Below are 26,185 nucleotides of genomic sequence, written 5' to 3' on the forward strand. Positions count from 1 at the left end.
AGCATACACACACAATCAGACTAACACGCGGGTCGGTTGGGAGTATTTCAAAAACTAATATACACATTTTTTTTTTTCCATTACCGGATATTCTTCCCTTCCACACACACTCTTTTTTTCCCATATCTATTTTTAATAATACTCTAATAATACACACATCTAAACACACGAATAGAGGCACCGGTCAGTGGTTGTATATAGTTAAGAGCCATTACAGGGCAGGAGCGAAATGATCATTGAACTAGCAAAATATGAAAAAAAAAAATTATATAAAAACCAACAAAGCTCATCTAAAGGGAAAGAACTCCGCCCTCAAAACAATATCTACCATTAATGTACAAGCTATTTCCCTTATTCGATATCACACAAAATAATTAATTACTAATAATTAATTGACTAAATTAAGTATTTTTGTTTATCGATTCATGTTTTGTTAGATACAATAAATAAGTGTTTAAAGTATCAACCTAATCGGACAGTGCTTGAGGGAGAAATAGCGTTAACAATTATTTAAGGAGACTAAACCCAAAAAATTTAGCCATATGTGTAAATACTAAAGTATTAGTTTCCTTGTTGCTATAAAACAAAAAAAATAAATTACTAGTAATAAATATTATAATTGGTTACTTTGTTTTTTATTGATTCATGTTTTGCTATGTCAATAAATAACCGTGCGAAGTTTCATCTTGGTCCGAGACTGGGTGTGTGGGAGAAATAACGTGTGCACACTTTTACCAGACAGACAGAGAGACAGACAAAAAGAATGAGTTGATATGAGCTTTGTGAAAAGAAGTGAGAGCCAAGTACCCTGGTGGTGTGGGCTTCAGGACGTCGGTAAGGAAAGTGCAATTTGAGATCATTACATTTTGCGGCCACCGCTTCCCAGGACTTGGTCCTCGCTGACGACCTTTTGGAGAACGCGTGAAAAAAAATAATTTGTCATGTCAAATTGGTTTCCGTCAGCTCGGAGGGACCATGTTCCGTTTTACAACTATAGAGGGCGTACTGTAACTTACGTAATGACAGACTGATAGCACAAAGACAATATATTATACTGCGTCTCTAACTGTTCGGAAGTCATGACAAATACATTCATCATAATGTGAGCTTACTTTCTGAGCCGTGATCTTTTTTTAAATAAATGTATGTTGTTTTATTTTTACAAATAAGTCTGTCTGTCTGACAGGTAAAAAGTATTTACACGTTATTTCTCCAACAACACAACAAACTGAAATTTTGCACAACAATTTCTTTTATCCGATAAATAAAGAATTATTTTTTTTAAATTAACCGATCAGTTAATTAACTAATGGTGATTAATTATTTTGTTTGGTATCGAACAAGGGAAAGAAATTGTACTTGACTTATTAGTAGTATAAGCTGAATTAATCTCCGTTATAGGTCAAGGCTTTAAAGTTGGAAACTAAACTAGATAGCTATAAAACATTCATTTTCATAAACACTTCGCGGGCACAGTGATTAGTGTGTTGGCCTGAGGAGGCTTCATTCTTCGAGTTCGAATTTAGGTCGTTTAACTTTTTAAAAAAAAATGCATTTAAAAAGCGATAGGATCATAGTGCATTATGAAATTGCGTTAAACAAAAACTATTAGTTCAAATATTTCTAATCATACAAATGTATTATTTTTAGTCTAGATCTATAACAAATTTAATTACATGACTGATCCAAACTAATTGAAACAACTACGGTTAGTGTAATCTTTGTTGTTGTTTTGTTTTTTTAACGTATTTTAAAAATCTGTTTTTTATTTTGCTCCAGTTTAGAGCAGGGGAAGTAATACTAAGTTTTAATAACATAACTGTATGTAATTCTCTTGGCTACCTCCCCTTTTCCTCATATTTTCGTTAAAAATTTCCGATGCTATCCAGCCCCTTGAAACTTTTGCCCACAGGCGCAGGTGGGTCAGCTCCATTAGACCGTAGACACGGTGACCATTGACATGCGTGCTGGAAATGTATACGAACCTAGGCCGAAATAGGTTGAACACCATTGCAATCTGGGCCGGATTTAAAAGAGTACTGGCGGGGCTACAGCCCAGGTGGGCGGGGAGGGGGCGCTTACATAAGAAAGCCCCCCCCCCCCCCAATCACCACAATACAGAAAAAAGAAATATCTTGACGGGTCAGCAAAATGACGTTGTTGTTTTTTTCTTTCATGCATTTTTTTTTCGAATTCGTACCGACACGGCTTTAAATCATACAGTTTGCAACACTGTCGTATTTAAAAAGTGTCCGATTAAAATTGGCTCGTAATCTCGAAATATATTCCGATGTAGCCTACTACATTGCATAACCGTAAACCCTAAAAATTTTACATTTTTTGTCACTAAAATAAGCGTAGATAATTTTTACGGCGCGACTATGTAAAATCTGATAACATACGGAATAACTATTGGCAAGGCAACGCTTCATCTAAACTGTTGCGCCGCTTAGATAACATAAAAATGGCATTAACAATAACACGCACAACCCTACCATATTTAAATGAGCTTTATGAACAAAAATATTAAAGAAAAATCGAAAAAATCATGGAAGACAACAACCACCCGCTCTATCATAACTACGTCAAGTCGTCGCGAAGTGGGCGACTGCTGTCAATCAAGATAAGAACAGAGCAGTGCAAAAACTCGTTCGTTCCTTACTCAGTCAGACTATAGCAACGCCACTCGTTGATCAGGAAACATGAAAAGGACCAAGATATCTGTGTGTAGTCTGTAAATGAACTTTTTATGTTGTGTCTGTTCTATTTATGTGTATGTTTCTGCTGTCTTGCCTTTATATGAGAAAAGAGTCCATGTAATCACAACAAATTTCCATAAGGATCAATGAAGCAGTCTTAGTCTATTAAATTTAATTTACAAATACTCTCTTACTTTTTTAACATGGCATGCTCTTAGATATTAATAAGTAAAGGTCCCCTTCATACCTCGCGATCTATAGGGCAGATGATGAAAAGGTCATCTATTTCTTTGGCCAACGGTTAACAACCAGGGTGTCATGTGACCAGCACAACGACCAAAGGCCTTTATTTTAACCAACTAAAGTCAGATTTTAGTAGTTTTTTTTTAAAGTGAATTTTTATTCAAGCTTTCGAAATATTGTAGTGGCTTCCACAAAACTTCATACTTACTCCACATACTTAAATCCGGCCCTGATTGTGATAGAGTAACGTAGGCGTAGGACCGTAGGACTATATATATCAAAATCTAGGTACCGGAGTAACCGGTGGTCAACATAAGTGTGACTTTAAAAAAATGTTCGCAATTATTTTTTTTTTAAATAATAAATCTAGATTTGATTCTAATATCTAGACATTCTAGAATTACTAGTAATCCTAGATACTAGAATTAGAATCCTAGATGATATTAATTGATAGATCTAGATCTAGTTCTAGTTGCGACACTTAATTTTATAATTAATATTTTCCTCACATCTAGTCTATTCAGTACAACAAAAGTATACTAGAAAGGACTAGAATCTATTAGTTGTAGGCCCCTATATTCTTTCTTACCAAACGAATGCGGATATAAGCTGCACCCATCCACAGATGTTGTTATTTCTCTGTCAAAGCTATGAAACACGGCCTTCACTTCCTGTTCAGAAATGCACTAAATGAGCAAAATGTGTTGTTTTTTTCAATGCGCAAATTTATATTCATTTGTTGTTGTTTTTCTGTTGAATTGTTCGAGCTATTCTTCTCTTATAAAATACAGACGTTACTGTATTGTTGCATCAATAGGCAAATGTGGGAAGAGGCAAGACCATATTAGGTCTTGATAATAATCTTTTTGAGATATATTGCCTAATATAAGTCCAACTCCCCTACAGTCTACTTCCATATTGTCATCAAGCAGTTTTTTTTTCTTTGCCCTTTCTCTAAAATGATTGCGAATATCCCTGGAACCTTTTTTTTTAAAGGGATGGAGGTGCTCATGAACGTGGGGGCCCTAAACTACTTGTAGGTAAATCCAGCGCTTGCACCGAGATGGAGAAAGTGTATTATTCCCTTTACAGACCTAGCGATCTACAGGGCAGATGATGTAAAGGTCATATGATTCTGTGGCCCACAACGACCAACTGTTTTTACTTTTCCACAACTAATGTCAGGTACCCATTAAAGCTGGGTGGACTCAGAGGCACCATAACGATCCCGAAATTAGGGTTCAAACACGGGACCGCCGGTTCGGAAGCCAAGCGCTTTACAACGCAACCACCGCGCCTCCTAGAAAGTGTATTTTAAGGATAAGTTCTCTGAGTTTCTGAAACGGTCTTCTAGAAAAATTTGATTCTGGCTACTGACTCTTAAGTCTCCATTGTATTGAATTCCCCCCCCCCCCCAAAAAAAAATCGCCGTTATATGATCTATCACGAATCTTATATTAAGATTTACAGATACCCGTGCTGCGCTACGGTTGAAACCCCATGAGTATAGAGTATGCATAATCAATTCTTAGGCCCATCAGTCGTAGTCTTCTTGTCTGCCTGCATTCAAACGCCCCACACACACACACTGCTTTGAAATGAAACGCCTTTCCCCCAACTTTTTGGATCTAGCCGTATTAACTCCGTTCTGTGATGTGACAAATTTAACCAAAATAGTCAAGAATAAAGTTTACAGACCAGGATGAGCACATCTCTGAAAACTCATAATGCAAACAAATTTAAATATCAACCAATTTTACTATCAATTTCTCAGTTACATGACTAATTTCATGCATATAAAGATTTTTCTATTGCCCAGTTCCATTCAAAGAGCATAGACCTGTGACGTCGTAACGAGCTATTGGAGACATTGCCCACAGGTTACGCCGTTTTAAGTCAAAGTCCAGCTCTTCTATGAAAACTGGTCTCCACTTTAATCATATGTCGTTGGCTAAACACTTGCCTACATGCAGTCAATGTGTTCATTGTAGAAGACAAAATTGAACACTAGACATGCATAACAGCAACATAGCAAAATAAAAACACAAACAAATCTTATTCAAGGGGAGATTAATGCGTTAATTAGGGCCATATGTCTTAAGACAGCAGGAATAAGCTCCCTTTTTTCGATGTAAACCAAACTATATTAATTACTAATAATTTATTAATTCGTATAATGTCATTGACTAGGAATAATTATGAAAATTTTCTATTTGATCAAAGAATGAGAAGAGGAAAACATACATACGTATAAACGACTTGGACATTCGAAGACAACTGTTTTAGGTCATAGAACGAAACCCCCAGACTGCTTTTCATGGGATGAGTAACTATGCCTTCAAGTGGGAGAGCCAAAACAAAGATTCAACTCGAGCCAAAAATCATTGGTCTTTTGGTCTGGAGAACTACCATCACCACCACGAAAACAAAACAACAAAAGGTTTTCATCAATACCAGCCTGAGAAAGATTCTTATGAACCGCTCGCCAGACTAATGAGGAACTGTAGCAAAGAACAAAGCAGCAGGCAATTGAAGTAGATATTATTCAGAGACGCCTGGAGAAAGCTGGTTGGTGGCCCATCCCCCAGAAGGGCCACAGGAAGAATTGAGAGAGATCTGATCACCTAGTTCAGCAAGTCAAGTTAAGAAACAACTTGAAGAGATAAAGACACATTAACCCACTCTCAAGTCAACATTATAAACAACACAGATCAACACTCAGGCAGATAAAGCATAACCCCCAAACAAGAAATCGATCAACAGCACCACCAGAGCCTAGTGTGGACTAGAACGGAGAGAGGTTCCTTCCCATACATTTATAAAGTAGCACCTGTTTGCATTCATATCTGGTAGGCTGGGCATGTAGTGCGAGGATATCACCGATCGCTAAACGCGGCTCGGAATCAATGCTATAAGTTGTTTTGCCACAAAAATAGCGCCTCCTGTTTTCGACAAACTTTTTCAGAAAACCAAAATGTAGAATTCAAGGAAAAGATGCAAGTACCATAATAAATCCACCTTTACGCAGCCTATCATTAAAACCAATATTAAAGGAACAAGAAAACATTTTTTAAAATAGTTAAAAATAAAACAAAGTGTAATTGCATTAATTAATTTGGATCAGTCATTTACCTGTATGCATGATTGACCGAGACTAAATAAATAGTATTTTAGTATTTTTACCAATTGTTTTTGTTTAGCTTTTAGATTTCTCAATGCATTATGATTTTATCACTTGTCTGGACAAGTTGTGAAAGGGAAGTGAATAAGAATGGTGTATTTTTGTGAATGTTTATACGATCGTTTTTTTAAATGCAAAAAAATGTTCAATCAGGGCTCAAGAGTCCTTAATTTATACCACCTCATCTGTCAGGTACCAAACAAGTTTTACAGTGTAATAAATAATTGTACAAAATTTTAAGATTGGTTGTCGTAGAAATAACGTATACTTATGATTTGTTATCTTATCTTATCTTATATAATACAGACGTTACTTCAAAAAAGAAGATGATTACGTCCTACGCGTCATGCATTTAGTCATGCATATTAACCAATGACTTAAATTCTGCCAAGTCACTGGTTTTCCTGGCTAGCTCAGGCAACCCATTCCATGCTCTAATAGCACTAGGGAAGAAGGAGTATTTGTACAAATTTGTCCTAGCATATGGGACGAGGAATGTGCCTTTATCTTTGTGTCTTTCAGAGTATTTTATTAAATTTTGTTTTTGTATTTGAAGATTATGGTTCAGTGTTTTATGTATGATTGCTACTTTACTTTTGAGCCTTCTGTCCTGAAGGCTTTCTAAATTTAGTGATTTTACTAAAGGTGTTACTCTAGTCAAATGTGAATATTCGTTTGTTATGAATCGCACTGCTCTATTTTGTGTCTGTTCTAGTTTCTTAATGTTTTCTTGAGTTGAGGGGTCCCAAACAGAGGATGCATATTCTATTATTGGCCTAACCAAGGTTAAATAACATTTTAGTTTTATGTTCTTATTTGATTTATAGAAATTTCTTTTAATAAATCCTAATGCTTTGTTTGATTTTTTTGTAGTTTCATCAATATGTGGATTCCATGACAGTTTTTCATTTATTATAACACCTAGGTATTTTGCGTTTTTAGTCTGTGTTACTGGTTTGCCATGAATAAGATAAGTGGAATTAATTTGTTTTAGTTTTTTTGTTACTCTTAACAACTGACATTTTTCTGGGTGGAAAGACATGCTCCAATTTGATTCCCATTTCTGTAATTCATCTAATTCTCTTTGTAAAATATCTGTGTCTTGTGTTGTTTTTATTGTTCTATATATTATGCAATCGTCTGCAAATAATCTGACTTTTGTTCCTGAAGTAATGCAATTTGGTAAATCATTTATGTAAATTAAAAATAGTAGTGGACACAAGACTGTTCCTTGAGGTACACCTGAGTTTACTGTTATCGGTGTTGATTTAGAGCCATTTATTATTACAGTTTGTTCTCTCCCTATCAGAAAGTTACCTTATAGACAGAGTGAGTTGATATAGCCTAAACATTGTAAAAACTCCAGAGAATGAGGACTCAGTGGACATCCCCTGCAACGGACAGGGTATGAGCCCGGGACCATCCAGACGACCTAACGACAGTCCAGTTAGCTCATTCAATCTGCAGAAATAACTAAACAGTAAACAGGCAAGGATATCGCTATATGAATGCAAAAAATCTGTTAGTTTCCGTTTGGATAACAAAAAACAGGAGTAAAATATTGCATCAAACAGATTTCATAGACTTCCGTTAATGAATATAATCATTGTAATCGATTATATTTTTCTTAAAATGCTTTCTCAATTTACAATAAATTTATCAATAAATGTCATTAATAATTTTAAAGTTTACTTCATAATTAATATAGATCTAAAAAATTCCCTATTTTAATTAATAATAGAAACTTTAATATGTTATTTAGATCTAGATCTAGTTAAATAAAGTGATTCGAATAGATCTATATAAGTGTCTTCATTACAATCTATTTGAAACTTCGATTCCAGGGGCAGTTACTCCCATTTACATAGTCAAAAGAAATCTAGTCTTGTAGGAAGAAAAGAAAATAATAACAAATCCTACAGTCTATCTCTATCTAAATCTGATCTAATGTTATCTTAAAAAAGCGTTTCAAGATAAAATTGACCTAAGATCTAGATCTATTAATAATCATGGTTGATTTCGATTGGCCTTGGCAGTACAAATTCCCACCCTTCTTTACGTAAGTCAAGTTAAAATAAAAAATACTCACTGTAGACAGTGTAGTCACTGTAGACTGTAGACTACACTCGCAGTGTAGATTTAAGATTAAAATTGTTACTGTTTTACTGTAGTGTAGTAGTGACGACTAGTACTAGTAGATATCTACTGTCTCTAGATCTAAAACTCTAGGCTTCTGAAGTTCTAGCTAGCTTGATTCTAGAGCCCAGAGGTCTAGGTAGGCTAGTTATTTAAATTTATGACAATCATGCATGGAACAAGTTATGTCCAGTTGCCAACATTTTATGTTTGAATTTGTTGATCTAGATCTGTCTTTCACTATTTCCGTAGATCGTAAAAAACATTGTATATAATGAACTCATAGATCTAATCCTTTTGTCTTTAAAAGACTTAATTTATATTAAACTTAAAAATAGACACACATGTTTTATCCTAAATAAAGCAACTCAGGACAGCTTTAGTAAACCTTAACATCAACAGCAAGGAAACTGTTTTTCAATGGATTCCAGCACACATTGATTTAGAAGGCAATGAAAAAGCAGACATACAGATTACTGGCCAAAGATGGAAAAATGAACAAACAAATGAAAATCCATCTATACCCAGAAGAAATTATGAAAATTATAGAGTGTAGAATAAATGATAATTGGATCAGCTCAAATCCAAATTAAAAGAAAAAAGATGCCTATTATATTATAAGCTATCCCGACATGACCAATGCAAAATTTTTAGACTCAGAACCGGACACAACAGAATGAGACAACATATGTTCCTGAAGCTAAAAGTCGGGATGAGTGAAATCTGCCCTTGTGGAGCATCACCAGAGAATGCTGACCATGTCCTTCAAAGCTGCATACTATATCAAGAGGCTCAAACAAGACTCTGGCCCCAAAATCCTCCTGTAGAACAAAAAGTATACAGAAAACTACCTGATCTGGAAACCACTGCGCGGTTCATCTCAGATATAGGATTACTGATCTGAACCCTCCTACATGTAAAATGAGAACAAAGAAGAATACATGTTTTATTGTATTATATTTAATAATTTATACTCATAGTCAAAATTAGATTTAATATTAAAGTGGGTCAGGTCGATGCTGAAAGTTTCAAACAATTTTTTAACATCTTCCTTTTATTAAGGAATTGAATATATCTTAAGAAACTCTCAAACATATGAGAAATATTTTGGTAAAAATATGTTATAATCTTAAAATTTTGTTATATAAGTATATAGATTCATTTTTTTATTCCGTACAATACATGAACCCGAACAACTCGCCATTTTTGTGGTCATTAGATCTTTTTTTTATATTGAATATGAAACTAGCACACTGTATGTCCATTTTCCAATGATTCGGACACAGTTTGGCTAAGTCTATGCTAATGAGCCCACTTAAATTGATTCTATTTTGGAGATGATCTCACTAGATTCATAAGCCAAGTTGTTGTTTTTGTTTGCTAGAGCTGTTTTGACTGGCACTTTTGTATATTGCAAAGTGACTAAGTTGAGTGAGTTTGGTTAATTGATGTTGCAATGGTATGCTATCAACAGGATTAACACGAGTGTCCTATTTCAAAGATGAGGCTGTGTTCTTTAAAATAATATTATCTATCCAGTGTCTGCTGTATGGTTTTACCTGAGACATTATGAATGTTAAGTACAGCAAATAAATTGGTACTAAGCCATGAACGAATTGAGGATTCACTGCAACTTCACTGTCAGACATTTTTTAAAAGACACTTCAAAAGATGCTTACAACTTATCAATTAGACATGTTTATTTTTACACTTTTGTTTCTATCTTGCTCTTTAAAAGCTTGGCCAAAAGTTATTACCATATTTCTAAAGGGTTTATGTCTTAATCATTAAAGTGATAGCCTGTTTTTAGTTGTATTTAAGCTTAAATTGCTCTTTTATTTTTATTAATCTATAACCTATATATGTATGTATCAATCCATATCAACAATGCACATGTGTACACATGACATTATGTTAATAGAACCATCTTCTACTAAAGTGCATGCAGCTCATAGCTTACATTTTTAGCCTGAAATCTTAAAAAACAAATTAAAAAATTGGCTGATGTGACACATTTATTAATGTTAACGCAAAGTTTTGGTTCCTTTCTCATCTAATCACCTTCACCTATCCCTTAGTCTATTGCACCGTTGGTACACCACACAAAATTGTCGACCATCCTTCTACATTCCTCTCTGTCTTTTGCCTGGGATAGAACCTCTTTCAATTGCAGACCCGTCCATTCATCTAATACCATTTCGTTAATGCTTGAAATGATGTTTAAGATAATGCCGATCTGGTGTGTTGTGATTAAAAAGAAAAAAGCAAACTTGTTTACTAAATAATGTTAACAGACTTAAAAAGAGGCTAAAATGGAAATGGTTAAGCATCTCATTAAGGTCTTTTTAATTTCTTTTTAGGCCAGAAATATCTCTTGCCGCTTGACTTTGGCTGTTGTTGGACACCACCTTCGCCTTTTCATTTCCTACTTCTTCATCCATAATGTCAATAAAGTTTGTTTTTTTGTAACTAAAGGCTATGTGGGCAAACTCCTGCATTGCAGGTTAAGAGGCTTTGCAAAGTAGAAAAGAATTGGCTTGTTCTGTTTCTGCCTCCTTTGCCTATTGGACTTGCTCCTTCAACTATCATTTGGCCTTGACATGGGATGGAACAGTTGCAGCTTAGACTTTTATAAACTTAAGTCTAAACCACAGCTGTTCTATCACATGTTAAAGCCAAATGATGGCCAAGGATGTTACTCCACTTGTGAACAACAGAATTCTTCAGATCCTCAACTGCCCCCCCCCCCTTTTTACAAAAAAAAAAGTAGCTTACATTCCTACCTGGCTTATATTTGAATATTTGTTAGAATATTGTATATTTACTTCACTCCTGATTCTTTTATGTCAATATGACTATTAAACGTATTGAATATGTTTTAATATTCCTAGAATACAACCTAATATTGAGACATTTAAGAAACAGCTGGAGGCCTGGTGCAGCCTGGTACTTGACTATCAGCGTCATATCAAACAATATACTTTGGATGTGACAGAGGCCCAGAACTCAGAGTTATTTTACAACAAACAGTTGAACAGTGAGAAAAATAAATCTTCCATTATCATTTGCATTATTTACAGCTAAACATTTCCAATAGCATTCATGATAGTGAATTGTGACACCTTCTATTTAATAATATTTTCTTGATGACTAAATGTGTTTTCTTGTTTCAGGACGGTTGTCTCTAGAGGCTATTTATGTTGTACTAGATGAATTGAAGAGACGAGGTAAACTTACCTTCACATCATCCCTCAACAACTCTCATTCTTCAGACATATAAAAAAATCTGTTTAAGTTTCTAATTAGATTTGTTCATTATGAATATAAATAAATAACATTTTTTGTTTAAATATTCATTTCATTATACAAGAAAAAACACTTTTATAAAAAGTAACTTTAAAAGGCCCTGAGTATACATTTCTTTGTTCCTGATATCAAGTGTTTTGTCCACAGCTAATTTAATAAGAAGATTCAATTATAGTTAATCTATCATTGTCCTCAAATAATAGGTAATATTTTTTTGCAACAAATATATTAGTTACTAACTAAGGGATTTCTCTTTTTAGCTCGTGAATTTTAAACAAACATGTTTCAATATGATTGAAGTAGATCATTATATACTCTAAAGATCATTAAATCAAAAGAAAAAAGTTTTAGAATCCATAAAAAACTGAAAAGTATCAGCATCTGACATGCTTTTAGAAAATAAACTAAAGATCTATTTCAGAATAGGATGAATTGAAGAGACGAGGTAAACTATTTTATGTTTTCCTATTTTATAATAGGAGTAAATTGTTAAAACTTTGTAATAGCAATGAAACATTGAAAACAATTAGTAGCAATAAAACATTAGTGCTATACAATAGTGGTGAAACATTTCAATTTTATAATAGAAGTAAATCTTTGAAATATTTTAATAGCAAAGAAAATCTTAATCGACCACCAATGGTTATGCTTGCCCTTGATGGGGTAAAATATGTAGGTTACAGCTGGGGCTGCTTAGCCACCGGAAATACTGCATTCCTTATTAATCTTCAGACTCGAAGACAAGCGTTATTATTATTAGTTGTGAAATATCCAAACTTTATAATAGCAGTGTAGCATTTCAACTTTATAATAGCAGTCAGGCGACCCAGCTCTAATTGGTACTAGACATTAGTTGGGGAAAAAGTATAGGCAGTTAATCGTTGTGATGGTCACATGACACCGTTGTTAACTGTGGGCCATAGAAACAGATGACCTTTACACAGGGGCGGACTGGCTATATGGGAATTCGGGCAAAGGCCCGGTGGGCCGGTATCCAAATGGGCCGGTAGGACCACAGTATGTATCTTCTTTTTTGAAATTACGTCTGTATTTTTATAAGATAAGGACGCAGGGATGCCAATATTAAATTGTTAAATTTTTCATAGTATTCCTTTTATAGGGGAAATCTTTTACAGACTTTACTAAGGCCTACTAATTTAATCGAACACATTTTCCGAAATAATGTAATAGCCTACATTGGTAGAGCTTCATCCTTTTAGGGCCTATACACTCTGCGATTAAAAAGCAACATAAAACCTTTATTCCTTATAAGGACATAGTGTTCACTGTAAGCATGTGTACAGCTATCGATACATTATCAAATTTAAAATAATGATTTTGAGGACAGGTAGACCTAGAACTGGATGTCCATCATATAATATACAATATATGGGCCGGATGGTTTAGAAATGCCCGGGCCGGTTTTGATACACAGTCCACCCCTGCCTTTACATCATCTGCCTCATAGATCACAAGATATAAAAGGGGAACTTTACTTTTATTTTACTTTTATAAAAGCAGTGAAACATTCACTCTGGTTAATAGTAGTAAAACAAACAAACTTTATAATAGTGGTAAATTATTGAAACTTTATAACAGCAGTGACAAATTTAAACCCATTGAAATCAGTAAAGCATTAAACTTTATATCAGGGGGTGGCACATTCAAACTTTATAACAGCTGTGAAACATTGAAACCACTCAGTAGCAGTAAAACATTGAAATTTTTTAGTAGCAGTGAAATATTCAAATTTTTATATTTGCAGTAAAAAAAATTATAACTTTATAATAGAAGTGAAACATTACTGTCAGTTGAGGTGCAGGGTTCGAACAGATGACCATTATGAAGACAGTCTGAAGCCAATATCTAATGACCACCAGAAAATGATTTGTTGTAACAAGTCCTCAACAATAAAATGTTACAACAAAATTTGATTTAAAATTGAAACACCAAGTAAATTTAACCCTAATACACACACAATACTGAATACTGTAGATAGGAACTTGTTTGACTTGATGCATACAGATTAATTCAGGGATAGGGATATATGGTCATTAGAATAGACCTTGAGAAATTAATTTTGTCTTTTCTGGTAGAATGTCTAAGATTTCTGTTCTTGTCACTTCTCTCAAAATTTCATGTGAACTAAATCTGTTATCAACCACTGCTCTTGAGTGCCTAATCTCATCTCTTTTCAAATCCAAATGTAGTTAAGACTTGAATTGAAACTAGATCTATTTTGACCTGAACTAGTTAGTTTGTATCTCTATGATGACTAGATGTATAAGAGTAAACAATTTATACTAATATAGTATGCATATAAAATAAATATGAACAGGTGAAACTTACATTTATATAAGTAAAAGTAATTTAAGTAAAAGTTGAGTATTTATATGTTTTTTGTTTTTTTTTTGTATTGAAAGAAAATGTATAAATAGATATAAGTAAATTTAGCACCAATACTCTTGCTTGGGACTGTTACGAAAGAAATAGATAATCTTCTTGATGACACCAACAGCATTACATATATCTAAAATGTCATTCATGTCAATGATAAAAAGTTTAAGTCTGTGGGACGCGCAATGGACAAAGGCTGCTTTTGGATATTTTTTTTATCCTTGCCTGAACACAGTTTTGAGTGTTACCCATCACTGGCAGCCATGGTAGCCTTGGCTTTGTAGTTTGTCCATGTGAAAAATGTACATATTGTATTCACTGACAATTATTTTGACAGTGACAAAACCAATGGATTCTTCTTGAGTACAATCACCATCAACAAATCCAACTCTCCTACACATCTGCTCAGTACCTGAGATATCTGCATTTTCATTACCTTAATACCAAGAAAACGCAGTTAATTCATGCTGCTGCTGCTCGTATATTTTGGTTTCTTGCTGCTGCCAGTGCACCATTGATACCAACAACGTTTGACTCAGATGGCATGGGAAGAACTTTCTTAATCTTTTCTATCGTAAACTGATGGACGTGTTTCACCTGCTATTTTATCGAGTGCTAACATTGACTGCAACTCTGCAAGATGTAAATACATTTACCAAGATGACTGCCCTTTTCACTCTTGTTTAAAGAAACTTTCACATATATCAAATGGAAAGACAGCTGCAAGTACTTTTTCCTCCAAGACAAAAACAAATCAACAACAACAACAAATTTTTTTTATCATATTCTAGGCCTTTATCAAATATAATAATAAGTTTAATTATGTGAAAATGAAATTAAATCTTCACGACCAACGTGCTATATAATATTGAATTGCAAGCCTATAATAAAGCGCACATGGTCGGACATGAACTACAGATTAACCTAATCTAGTTTATTACAATAATAGCTTATCCTTATTAACTTTATTTCAGTGGAGGCACTACATGTTAAGTTGCCTCCTGGCAGAAATTAATTGATTTGAAGTTATAAAAAACTGGGTAAAATTTTTAGAATTGAGAGGGGTGCATGTTCATGGTCATTAATTCCTGATAAGCCTGAGGCTGTCTACGTCAACTGTACTTCAGTAACCAATAGAAGCACTACTTGTTCAGTTGCTACTTAGACTTTAATTGATCTGATGGTGTAAAAAAATGGCTAGAATTTGGCTACTCAGAATCCAGGGGGGTGCAAGTGCACCCCCCTGCGGGCACCCATGTCCTCAAGCTCCCTTGCAGGCAAAATGTGGCTCTGTTGACATGATATGATATAACTGTTATGGCATTATGTTTGCAGGTAATCTGGAATGGAAGGACAAGAGTAAAAAATCCTGCACCCTCATTTGGAGGACACCTGCTGAATGGGGGAAAATTATTTACAACTGGGTATGTGAGCAGCATAAACAATGTACAACTGACAACAAGTATTAGTATTGTTATCATATATTTTTGTACATACAAAAGGTTTTCATATTTTCACATCTCTTCAGATTTGTTCTCGGGCAATGAACAACACTGTGTGTACTTTATTTGAACTAAGCGATGGTGAGGACAGTGAAGGTCAAGGTAAGTCTACAGTTTTCGTTATGTGAACTCATACATGATAGAACTTGTTAAGCTGAAGGCTACTTTATAAAATGAAATGATTTACAAAATACATGTAGTAAAGTGCATCCATTACGACATTGGTGCTAGAAGAAAACTTTGATTGGTTACTTTTGCTAACATAAGCTGTAAAATTGCTAAGGGGGGAGGGGGGTTGGAAAAGAAAAGTGTGCCTAATTTTGATGTCAGTGGTGGCACCTTGACCCAAGGCTAAAACACTGAACTAAGATACAGATGTTTTGTCCTGAACTTTCTGGCTTTAAATGTTATCACAAATTAACGTTTGGTTTATGCTATCACAAATTAAATTTACATTAACTCTTTCTCTCCGTAATTATTTACCACATTCTGGTGGAATCAACGCTGGTATCGTCAGTTAGGAGAGAAAGAGTTAAAGTAATAATATAATTTTAATTCCAGACAATCTCACTACATATATATATATCATTGGCTGTGGAGAAAAAAACTACTCTATTATAGCTTTTACATCCCAACTATAGTTGAGGAAAATAAAGCTTTTAAAGCAAATAGTGTATCATTGATACTTGTAGATGTTTTGTATGGTGGAAAAGATTCGTTCAGGAAAGTGAAGAGTGGATAGCAAGTTCCCCTCCAAATTCATTCTCCTAGAGTCTCACTATACTCAAATATGGATTTATTACTCACAGTTAATAGCTAAAGCTATCCACTCTTCACTATCCTGAAAGAACTTTTTCCAACCTACAAAACATCTACAAGTATCAATGAAACACTAATTTCCCTCCCAAAAAGTAACAAACTTGCTTTACTGAACTTTCATTGCTTAAATTTGGATTCCAAACAAATTGTAAATACATATGCAAATCAAAATTGGATTTCATATCTTAAAATTTATTTTCCTTTTTATTACATTTTCAAGACCCACTGTGGGAGCATAACAGTGCTCTCCCAGAGCATCTGATGTCTATGGGGCGCCATGGTTAAAGTTTGAGAAACACTGATATGCACCTATGGGAGGAAGGGGAGGGTGTCAACAGACCTTGCTGCCTCAAGGGCATAGAAGCTGGTGACCATTAGTGATTGTGGCCCATTGTGTTACAGCCTGACAGAGCCTGAGGTGATACTAATGCCAAACTGTATCGGATATTCCGTTCCTTTGGTCACATCAGGTGGAGAGGGAGGAACTGCTGTGTGGGCGACATTGTTCCGACATAAACAATGCACAGGCTTTCATCTCTCTTTTTATTTGGTTTGAGATGAACCATAGTTGTTCTACGACTGAAGGAGGCCAACTTACTACTAAGCTTTAAACTCTTCATAACAAGACTGATTATTTGACTAAGTAATTAAAATTTAATGTTTTAGTAATCTGTAAGACTTTAGTAGTTGTTTAAAAAATTGTGTCTAATCTTTATAGGTATTAGTGTTTATGTTTGAATATAGCAGAATGTTTATATTTCATAAATGTTTATGATGATCTGTGACAGGATTGGTAACAAGTTAGTCTCAGGTCATGTATAGTTTACTTTTTTTTAGCAATGACCTTTACATCATAAACAAGTGTATATAGGCTAGTGTTGGTTTTGGTACAAAAAGAAAATTCAAATGCAGAAAAAACAACTGTGTATCTCATTTATTTTAAATGTTTTTACATAAACATTATTTTGGTTCCTTAAGAATATTTCATCAATGTAAGGGCATATGTCAGTGATGTTAGGGCACATGTCAGTGATGTTACAGTCAAACCTTGACAACTCAGACTTTTAGGGCTATAAGTGCATTGCAATCTGCAATTCACTATACTGTACAATCATCTAATTCAATATTGTGGGATTTCAGCTACCCAAACAGCAACTAAAATGAAATTCCTGGAAAACACACAATTCACACTTTATAAGAAAAAATCCTTTGTTGATTTAAAGTAAATTTTTGTTTTCACTTTTGTTTTAGAGTTTCATGGCCTGGACAAAGAAATTCTAATCAGGGCTCTGAAGTCTTTAGAGTCGGAGGGCAAGGCTGAATTCATGGTGTTTGATGGCAGCGAAGGAGTCAAATTTTTTTAAAGTCCTGCAACACAAGAGTCATTTTTTTTAGTCTCTGACGATGAGAGCTGTGACACTGCGCAGAATGACAATGTGAGACGTGATGGTGAAAGTGTCAGTGAGATAAGTGACAATGGCACATCAAGAAAATTGCTGTGATTAATAAATATTTTAGTTATCAATGGGCTTAGGCAAAAATGATTTCCCTGCAGATGTTAAAGAAAGCAATGGTTGTTTGTGCCATTCTAAGTACTCCAGCGTACACTTGTAGCTTTAGGTAAATACAGAAAGTTAGGAAGAAAATAAGAAGGGGCTGTGGTGCTTTTAGGTTTAATAATGTAAGATTCTCTTGGAAGGGGAATATTGGAATTTTAGATTTACTTTATGTCCATACATTGTTATCTATCAGCTCACTAGATATAGGACTGCATCAATACTTGACTAGTTTGATAATTACACTTGCCATCAGAGTATTGATACCAGTAATTAAAGTAGCAATGACTCTTATCAGTGGTTCTTCTGGTTTTACAAGAATGCAATAGAATGTCCCCACTTTTAATCAAAGAATATGCAATCTCCATAAGAGCACTGAGGGATGCAGAGTATGCCATATTGAGTCACCTCGTCCAACATGAAGAAAATAATTTATAACTGGGCATAGGATTCTTAGCCCAATAGCTCCTATTTCTGGTTTGAAAACTCCGTGACATACTCTAAGAAAAGAATTTTAAAAATCTTTAAAAATTTACATTTTCAAAAAATAGTTTAAAATTTTGATTTGATACTAATTAATAAGTAAACAACTTTAAAATTAGAAAGATATTTCTTGTTTTAAAAAAATGTTTACTTTTAATACCTTTAGAATATAAAAAAGCTAAAAAAAAATACTCATTTTCCCAGGGTGGAGGCTTATACACTGGGGCTAAAGGTTTGAAAACTTTTTTAATAGATAATTTAAATTAGCGACACACATCTGGTTTTCACATTAAAAAAATAGTCACCATGTTCTAGTTCTTGTCCGAAATGAGACATCATGAGCTCTTCGTATAGGAAAGTTTAAAAAAAACTGTTGCTAGCATCCCAACTCATTAGCCTGCTGTAGGACTTAGCCGTAAAAGACGCACTGCAGTAGGAGCTGTTGGTTTAAATTCATATTGCATAGTTTACACAGTCTGTATTTATGTCAATGTCATTTTACTATTTATGTATATGTCATTTTACACATGTAATCATTTGTCTGATTGAATTCCTTACAATCAAAGGTGATTGTACCAATGTTTCACACAATAAAACTTGAAAGGTCAATGTATTGAATGTAACAATGACAATAAATGCTATGTGCTGAATACAACAAATCATTTTTTTAAAAATAGTTTTCAACATTTTGATATCATAGTATTTTTCATTTCTTTTATTGAAGAGTGCTAACAACTGATACTTATGTAGTCTTACAGAGTTCAATGTGCAAAGACTTTGGGTTTACTGTAGTGAACTAATGAATCGATAATCAGCAAAATGGTTAAAGAAAAAAACATTGCATAAATAAAGAAATTAGGATATAATTATACTAATTAAACAAGAATATAAACCTACAATGCTATTGAACCTTTTGTTAGACCAATATTAGAATAGGCGTCATCTGTTGGGTTCCTTTCAACTAAAGAAACTATCAAGAAACTAGAACACACACCATAAGTAAAGCCATGAGATTTTTAACAAATGAATATTCACATGTAATTAGATTAACACTATTAGTAAAATCACTGAATTTAGAGACATTTCAGAACAGAAGACTTAAATGTAGGTACAATGAATACATATATTGCTGAATCATAACTTAGAAAGAAGGTGCTTGGCTTCCGAACCCAGTGTCCGGTGTTCGAATTTTGGTGAAGACTGGGTTTTTTTAAGTTTCAGGATCCTCTGAGAGTCCACCTGGCTCTAATGGGTACCTGACAATAATTGGGGCCCAATAGATCACAAGGTCTGAGGGGGGAACTTAACTATCACTTACTAATACAAACTCACAACTGAATAAAATACTTAAGAAGACAAAAAAAAAAGGTACATTTCTTATTACTTACTTTAGGACAAATTCATTCAAGCACATCTTCTGCCATTAAAAAAAAAGGGAACAGGTCGCCTAAATAAGCCAGGAATACAAAGGACTTAGTAGAGTTTAATTTTCTTATACAATACTAGGGTAGATTAACTCTTGGATGAGTCAAGTACGTAATTATACTCATTTTTTGAAGGAATGTTATTAATTATAAGTAAAACTGTATTTCTTCGCAGATCTACAAGTCCTGGACTATGAACTTGTTGGTCAGGGGCATGTTAAATATCCTGAAGTTCGAAATCCTACTGTGACAGGTGGGGAAATGTGACGTGTGTTTGGCGCGTTTTATGTCTAGGGGATGATTATTTTTAAAGCTATCACACACCAACCTATCAGCATATGAATCGGGAGCAGACACGCAACGAGACAAGCAATGAAAGATAGATACAAAAGTTAAAAATGAAGAATATTTATTTACATAAATATACATATAAGAATAAAAAGGGGGAGGGTTTGCATCTAAATAATACTAGATTTAATCATCACTCTTGCACTTAATAAGAGAGTATGTCACTTTGTCCTCTGACTTAGCTGGTTTTCCTGTTGATGTCGCAGCTGGCTGTGTCCTGGCTTGAGGTTCTGCAGCTGGAGGTGGCGCTCTAGCGGATAGAGGGACGCCGGAGATATAGTTCTTGTGGAGTCTCAATCCCAAGTCCTAATATCTGTAGTGGGCACAGTAGGGCGGGTGGCCGGCTACCGTGGGCACAAGGTTACTGCGGGCAGAGCTGATCTGCCGTGGGCAGCGTAGTTGACAGGATATGTCCAGTGAGTTGCAGAGGGTTGGCGTAGCTATGACGTCTCACACAGATCTGGGTCTATAGGGACGTCGCACCTAACAAGTTGACAGGTGGGCTGTCGGATAGGCGGGCAAGGCCGATAGCGCCAAGTAGTATAGTTGAGTAGTGTCGAGTAGACACTGAACAGCAAATAGCAAATAGGCAGATCTCAGTAGGAGAGTGCAGTGCTGAATAGCACTCAGCACATAAATAGGCAGACACCTGAGGGAGGGCCAGTGAGAAACACACAATGCACTAATTAAATATAAATGAACTAAGCAAAATGCACATGATAGTATCCAATGGAAATGGCACAAAAGTAATCAAGATGGAACTTGTGATTAAGTTCGGCTTACCACCAGGTATTCCTCTAGGAGAAAGAATAAATGAAGCAGTCCAGACTCGATAGCTCAGCTCGAATGAGAAATGAAAGAGAGTCTGGCTTGATTTAACTTACTTTATATAGGCCTTTAGAATGTGGGCGGAAACAGGAAATGCCCTAGACTTAGAATTATCTTACACGTGGGTGAATTAGACTTGAGATGGGAGTCGCACATTGGTACGTCGAGAGGCGCTTTGACTCGAGTAATCTCCTAGATCAAAGAGAGACATAGGAGAAAGGGGGGGGGGGGGAGTGACTTGCATTCCACACAAGGTGGTGTCCACTGCGGCTGTCAGACATCCTGCCCGGTCAAGGGAAGATAAATCGAAAGACGTGGCCTAGCTATCTCCAATGTGGTCAACTAAGTCTAGCCTGGAGCGGAAAAGGTGGTGCGGGTGAAGAATTTAGGGGTAGGGTGGGGAAATAATTGAAATAAAATAAATAAATAATGAAAAATAATAATTAATGCTGTGATAAATTTGAGTGACTCTGACAGCGAGTTTTTGACTTGTCACACCTACTAAGATTTGAACCCGAGACTCCTTAGATTGGAAACCAGTTTTACAATAAAGCCGCCATGCCCCCCCCAACCCCCCCCTAGCAATAAAACACATAATCTAGCCCTTTTCTGTAAAGAGAATGAAAGAGTACTAGATGGCTTTCATAATGTTTGTAGGCGTACAATATTTTCCATGTTTCGGATGTTCCTTCAGAGTTGAGGATAGTTTACTTCCTAGTACAAACCTCCCGCAGGACGACGGGGGATGGGAGCGGGCAGTGGTCTAGAGGCTAAGTGCGCTTGAACTTGGCTTGGCTTCGCTACCTACAAAGGGGGCTCGAGGTTCGACACCCGACTCGGGCAGAGATGTGTTTACTGAGCGCCTAAATGCAGCACGGAAAAACCTTCCACTAGATACCCCCTCTCCCATCTGGTGCACAAATGAGATTGGACTAAAAGCGATCTGAGCATGCTATAAGTATGAAAGTAGCGCTATATGAAAGCCATACTTTATTTATAGTTTATTTATTTGAATCCAAACAACAGTCCAGCGCGCAAACCGCACGACCAGGTAGCCACATACATATGCTAAACCTTAAAAAAAAAAAATATATTTTAAGGCAGACTGTAAGGGGATTTAACTCAACACTGTCATCAACTTAACATATGTTGTCCCCCTTGAGCAAAATAAGTCACGTATTACTTATTGTGAAAGGGGAGTTAATGTGTAACTAAATTTAAAAAAAAAACAATATACTGTTTATTTCCCTTTGTATATTAACACACGTTCAGTTGGTCAAAACTAGAATATTTATACCTATTTCTTGTTAGTAGCGTTTGTTTCGTCTTCTTGGGTCTGTATCATGTGTCGTGCGATCTGCAATACAACTTATACAAGTCCTCTACCGTATTTTCGCGCATCTAACCCGCGGGATATACAAGTATAAAAAAAAAAAAAACGATGAGCAGTTGTGCGGGGTATACAAGGCTGCGGGGTTTACAAAATTTTTTTTTACTCATAAACGTAGCATTACGAAAACTATGGACGTACCGGTGGGTCTTTCTACCTCTATGAGTCTATAATTCTCATGTGTGGTTGTGAAATGTGCATCGCAAAGCTTTAAGAACATCTCATTCTAAACCTCAAGAAAACAAATAGTAACGTAGCGGCACCAGAGATTGTTTAGGATGCCAGTAAACAGTCGTGACAAGTTTACAGCATGTCACGCTTCGCACATGTGTGGTATTTGTGTAAGTTATACGCGTATGTATATGGCAGAATTACACTGAGAAAGCTACAAGCATGAAATTGCGCTAGACAATAAGGATTGGTGAAAATATTTCATATCACACATATCTATTATTGTTAGTCTAGGCTTAGACACTCCCACAGGAGTTTTTCTTTTGCAATTCATTTAGCCTAACCTCTTCCTCTAGTGATCGTTTCCACCAGAATACCACGTTGACAACTAATTTTGTAAATGGTGCAAGGGAGGTAATAAATATCTACACAATTTTAAAAACAATGTATTAGTTTTGTCCCTTTATCTGCTTTGAGTCTTTTCTGGTGTCTTTTGAAGCACAGATTTGCGAACTCCTGGAGCATCGAAGTAGAACCAAGTCACATGATCAGTTAATCAAAAACAAAATAAACTACTTATTTCAACCCTTTTTTTTTTATTAATAACATTTATGTATAATTGAGAGCAGGAACAAGAAAGGGGGATCCCCCATTAACCTATAATGGAGGTGCACTGGAATTTCTTGTCTTTTCCAACTAAATTCAGTTTACTTGCTCTGCCTCCGCATGATCTTGAAAATTACATGGCAGGAAAGAGTTGTGTACCACTGATATCCTCGCTCGAACGGACCTTCTCAGGCTCTTTACCATCCTCAGACAACTGGCTGCTCTGGCCTGGTCATGTCCTCCCGATGGAGGATGAACTTATCCTGAAAGTCATCCTTTATGGACGACTGGTCGATCTTCACCTCCGATAAAAGGATGTAGTCAAACGGTACCTCAAAGCAGTGGGCATAGATGTTGGCCTAAGCCGCAGTATGCGGAGACATGGTGACAAAGAAAGCTATGGACACCCAAAAAGCATTGGCCTTAACGGTTTAAGAAAAGCGGGCCAAATGAAAAGTGGCTGGTTCCTCTAACACCAAAGTGAATTGCTACCTTAATCTGCGATACGTGTGGGCAAGAATGTCTCTCCAGAAAAAGTTTGAAAAACACTGTCTTTGTCTTTGGACTTTTGGGGTACGACACAGAAATAGATCTAGGACCTATTTACTATTATTTGTGTATATGTCTATATATATATATATATAAACTATAATTCTAAATCTAATCAAATAACTAATCGAGACCAATTTTCATAGAATGTCCTGATCACTGACCTTCGACGTCGCAACCTTTGGGCAGTGGAGACCAATAGTTCTTTGCCACGTCACGGTTACTGGTCTGCTCTGCCCACAGGTTGCGATGTCGCAGGTAGGTGTTCACTCTATAGCGAATGGTCTCGGTTGTAAGTCGCTTTCGCTAAAGGTTAAAGACCGGAGTTACTCGTGTTACTAGAGGCATAGATTGAAGCTTCTGAGTATCTTCTTCCTCGGTACCTGGTCGTGTCACATTGGCTTCAGAGTGTCGTAATGATAGTTCTGGATTTGAACTCTGCCATCTGTCATCTTTTACCATCCTTCAGCGGTTTGAGCTAGGATGTAACCACCTCCATTCTAAGAGGAATGTCCAATGGGTGAAAAAATACCTTTGCATCAACGAAAACTGAGAAACGCGAGAGAGTATTTTCATACTTGTGCTTCCCTCCACATCACCCTCGTAAACCATTGGCCACGTAACACGCTTTGACCTCACATGCCTCAAAGACTTTTAAGTTTCAAAAGTGAAACGTAGAACTTGTAAAAATAAATGTGCACTTTTCATTAAAAAACATTTGAGATCAAGATGATAAAAATGTTGAAGTTTATTTTTTTTTTAAGCCCAGCTGTTTCACCCCTCCCCAGCCTACCCCACACACTTCTCAATAAAAAAAAAAAAGAAAAAGCAAATGCCACTTTTATGATCCATGACATGCCAAAACATTTTGACATAATGTCGTCTGCTATTTCCTCTTTTCACTTAACGATGCCTCGATGTCGGTCACTTGTTAGTTGACTCATCAAACCATTATCTTGACACGCATCTTTATGTCTAAGTTTCTCTTTAAAAAAAAAAAAAAAAGAGAAATAATAATAAAAGCTACAAACGGTGTGCCATAACTGATGAACTGTGCATAAACTGTGCTCTTTTTTTTTTTTACCCACTCTTCCTCGCGCCACTTTTTCTCGTGTCTAGTGTCGAAGTGTTATGACGTAGTGGGTAAAAATCTACGGTGCACCATGTAGGCCAGTGTTCTGTTGACTCAGACCTCTTAGGGTGTAGCTAGACAAATAAGCATCTCCCCAAGCCACACACGGGGACCAAAAAAAAAAAAGTAAAATTTGTTTTTCTTTTCAAGCCAAGAAAACGGCATACGGGAAGAAAAGCCTGGCTTGGCATTACGGGGCGCCTACCCCCCTGCCAGCTCCCCCTCTCCCAGTGACTTTTTTTTCTCTCTTCTACGTCTTCGCAGACCATTAAGAGCGCATTCTGAAGGCGTGAGATTCAGTGTTGTTGTGTTGTTTTTTTTGCCCTCCCATTATAAATTGTTGTTACTGTCAAGCGATTGTTTTCTTAAAGGTGAGAGAGATGCTGCTCCGCCCCCCTTCACCATCACCTACTCGGCACCATCACCTCCGCCACAGACGAGAAGAAAAATAATTCTCATGGACTCGCCCTGAACACCGCTTATCTAGATCAAGATGTAAACTTAAAATCGGAAGCGGGAATGAACAATAAAAAAAGGGGAAAATAAGATGAAGAGATGATGATGCCAAAATAGAGAGTAGATATTTCGATTTTATTTGACAAGCCTTTGAATTTGCTATTCTTTGTAAGTAGTCCCAACATTGTTGTCAGACTATTTGTACAAAGTTTATATCACCTCTATCCGTCTCTCTGTCCGTATGTGCAAATCTTGCGCATGTTTTTTTCTCCAAATTTCCATTCTCATATCAGGTCGAAACTTTGCACAATTATTCATCGACTCTAACTAAACATGAATCAATTTTAAAAATTAACAAATTAATTAATTAGTGGTAATTAATTTATTTTGTTGGATAAAGAAAAAGGAAAGTAAATCTCACAGTATTAAGGGATAGGGCTGTAAATTTGCAGTTCTCTACCTTATAAAAGCTTTTTTTTTTTTAAGTATTTTTAAAAATATTTTTTTTGTAATGAAATATTTGAAATACAATTTTAAAAGGCTTATGTCTATTTGTTAATGTCGTAAGTCCCGATCAGCTTGAAGGCAGAAATAGAAATTATGTATTAAAAAAAAACACTGACATTTACAAATACAAAAGCAAAAATCGAATAAAATACTGTTAGTTGAGGATATAAAGATGCATAAACATTTTTTATTCCATATCTATGAAGCGATAATGTTAAATAGCAGGGCCGGTCTTAGGCCACTGCAACCTATGAGGCCGCAGTGGGCCCCGCACTTTCATAGGCCCGCTCGAATTCTAGGTGTAAATTATTAAATTAAACCATTTTAACTTATTATTAAACGTTTCCTAGAATTCTCCTGAAATTGCAAAATATACCCAAAAAGTGATGAAAATCTCCATAAATTATAAAAATCTTCTGAAAAGTCATGCAAATCTCCTAGTCGATAGTAAA

At 35.6% G+C, this 26,185-nt stretch overlaps 1 protein-coding gene across 1 annotated transcript; it reads left to right on the forward strand.

Annotated features, from left to right (window-relative positions):
- The first annotated feature begins 7,973 nt into the window (after positions 1–7,973).
- On the forward strand, positions 7,974–18,996 carry LOC106058447 (vacuolar protein-sorting-associated protein 25-like). The gene is made up of 6 exons (XM_056013432.1): positions 7,974–8,182; positions 11,151–11,296; positions 11,433–11,486; positions 15,298–15,386; positions 15,491–15,566; positions 17,535–18,996. The coding sequence occupies exons 1-6, from the start codon at positions 8,133–8,135 to the stop codon at positions 17,645–17,647; spliced, it is 528 nt and encodes a 175-aa protein (XP_055869407.1). The 5' UTR covers positions 7,974–8,132; the 3' UTR covers positions 17,648–18,996.
- Positions 18,997–26,185: the final 7,189 nt, after the last annotated feature.

This window comes from Biomphalaria glabrata, chromosome 16, assembly GCF_947242115.1.
Source record: "Biomphalaria glabrata chromosome 16, xgBioGlab47.1, whole genome shotgun sequence".
Lineage (NCBI taxonomy): Eukaryota > Metazoa > Mollusca > Gastropoda > Planorbidae > Biomphalaria > Biomphalaria glabrata.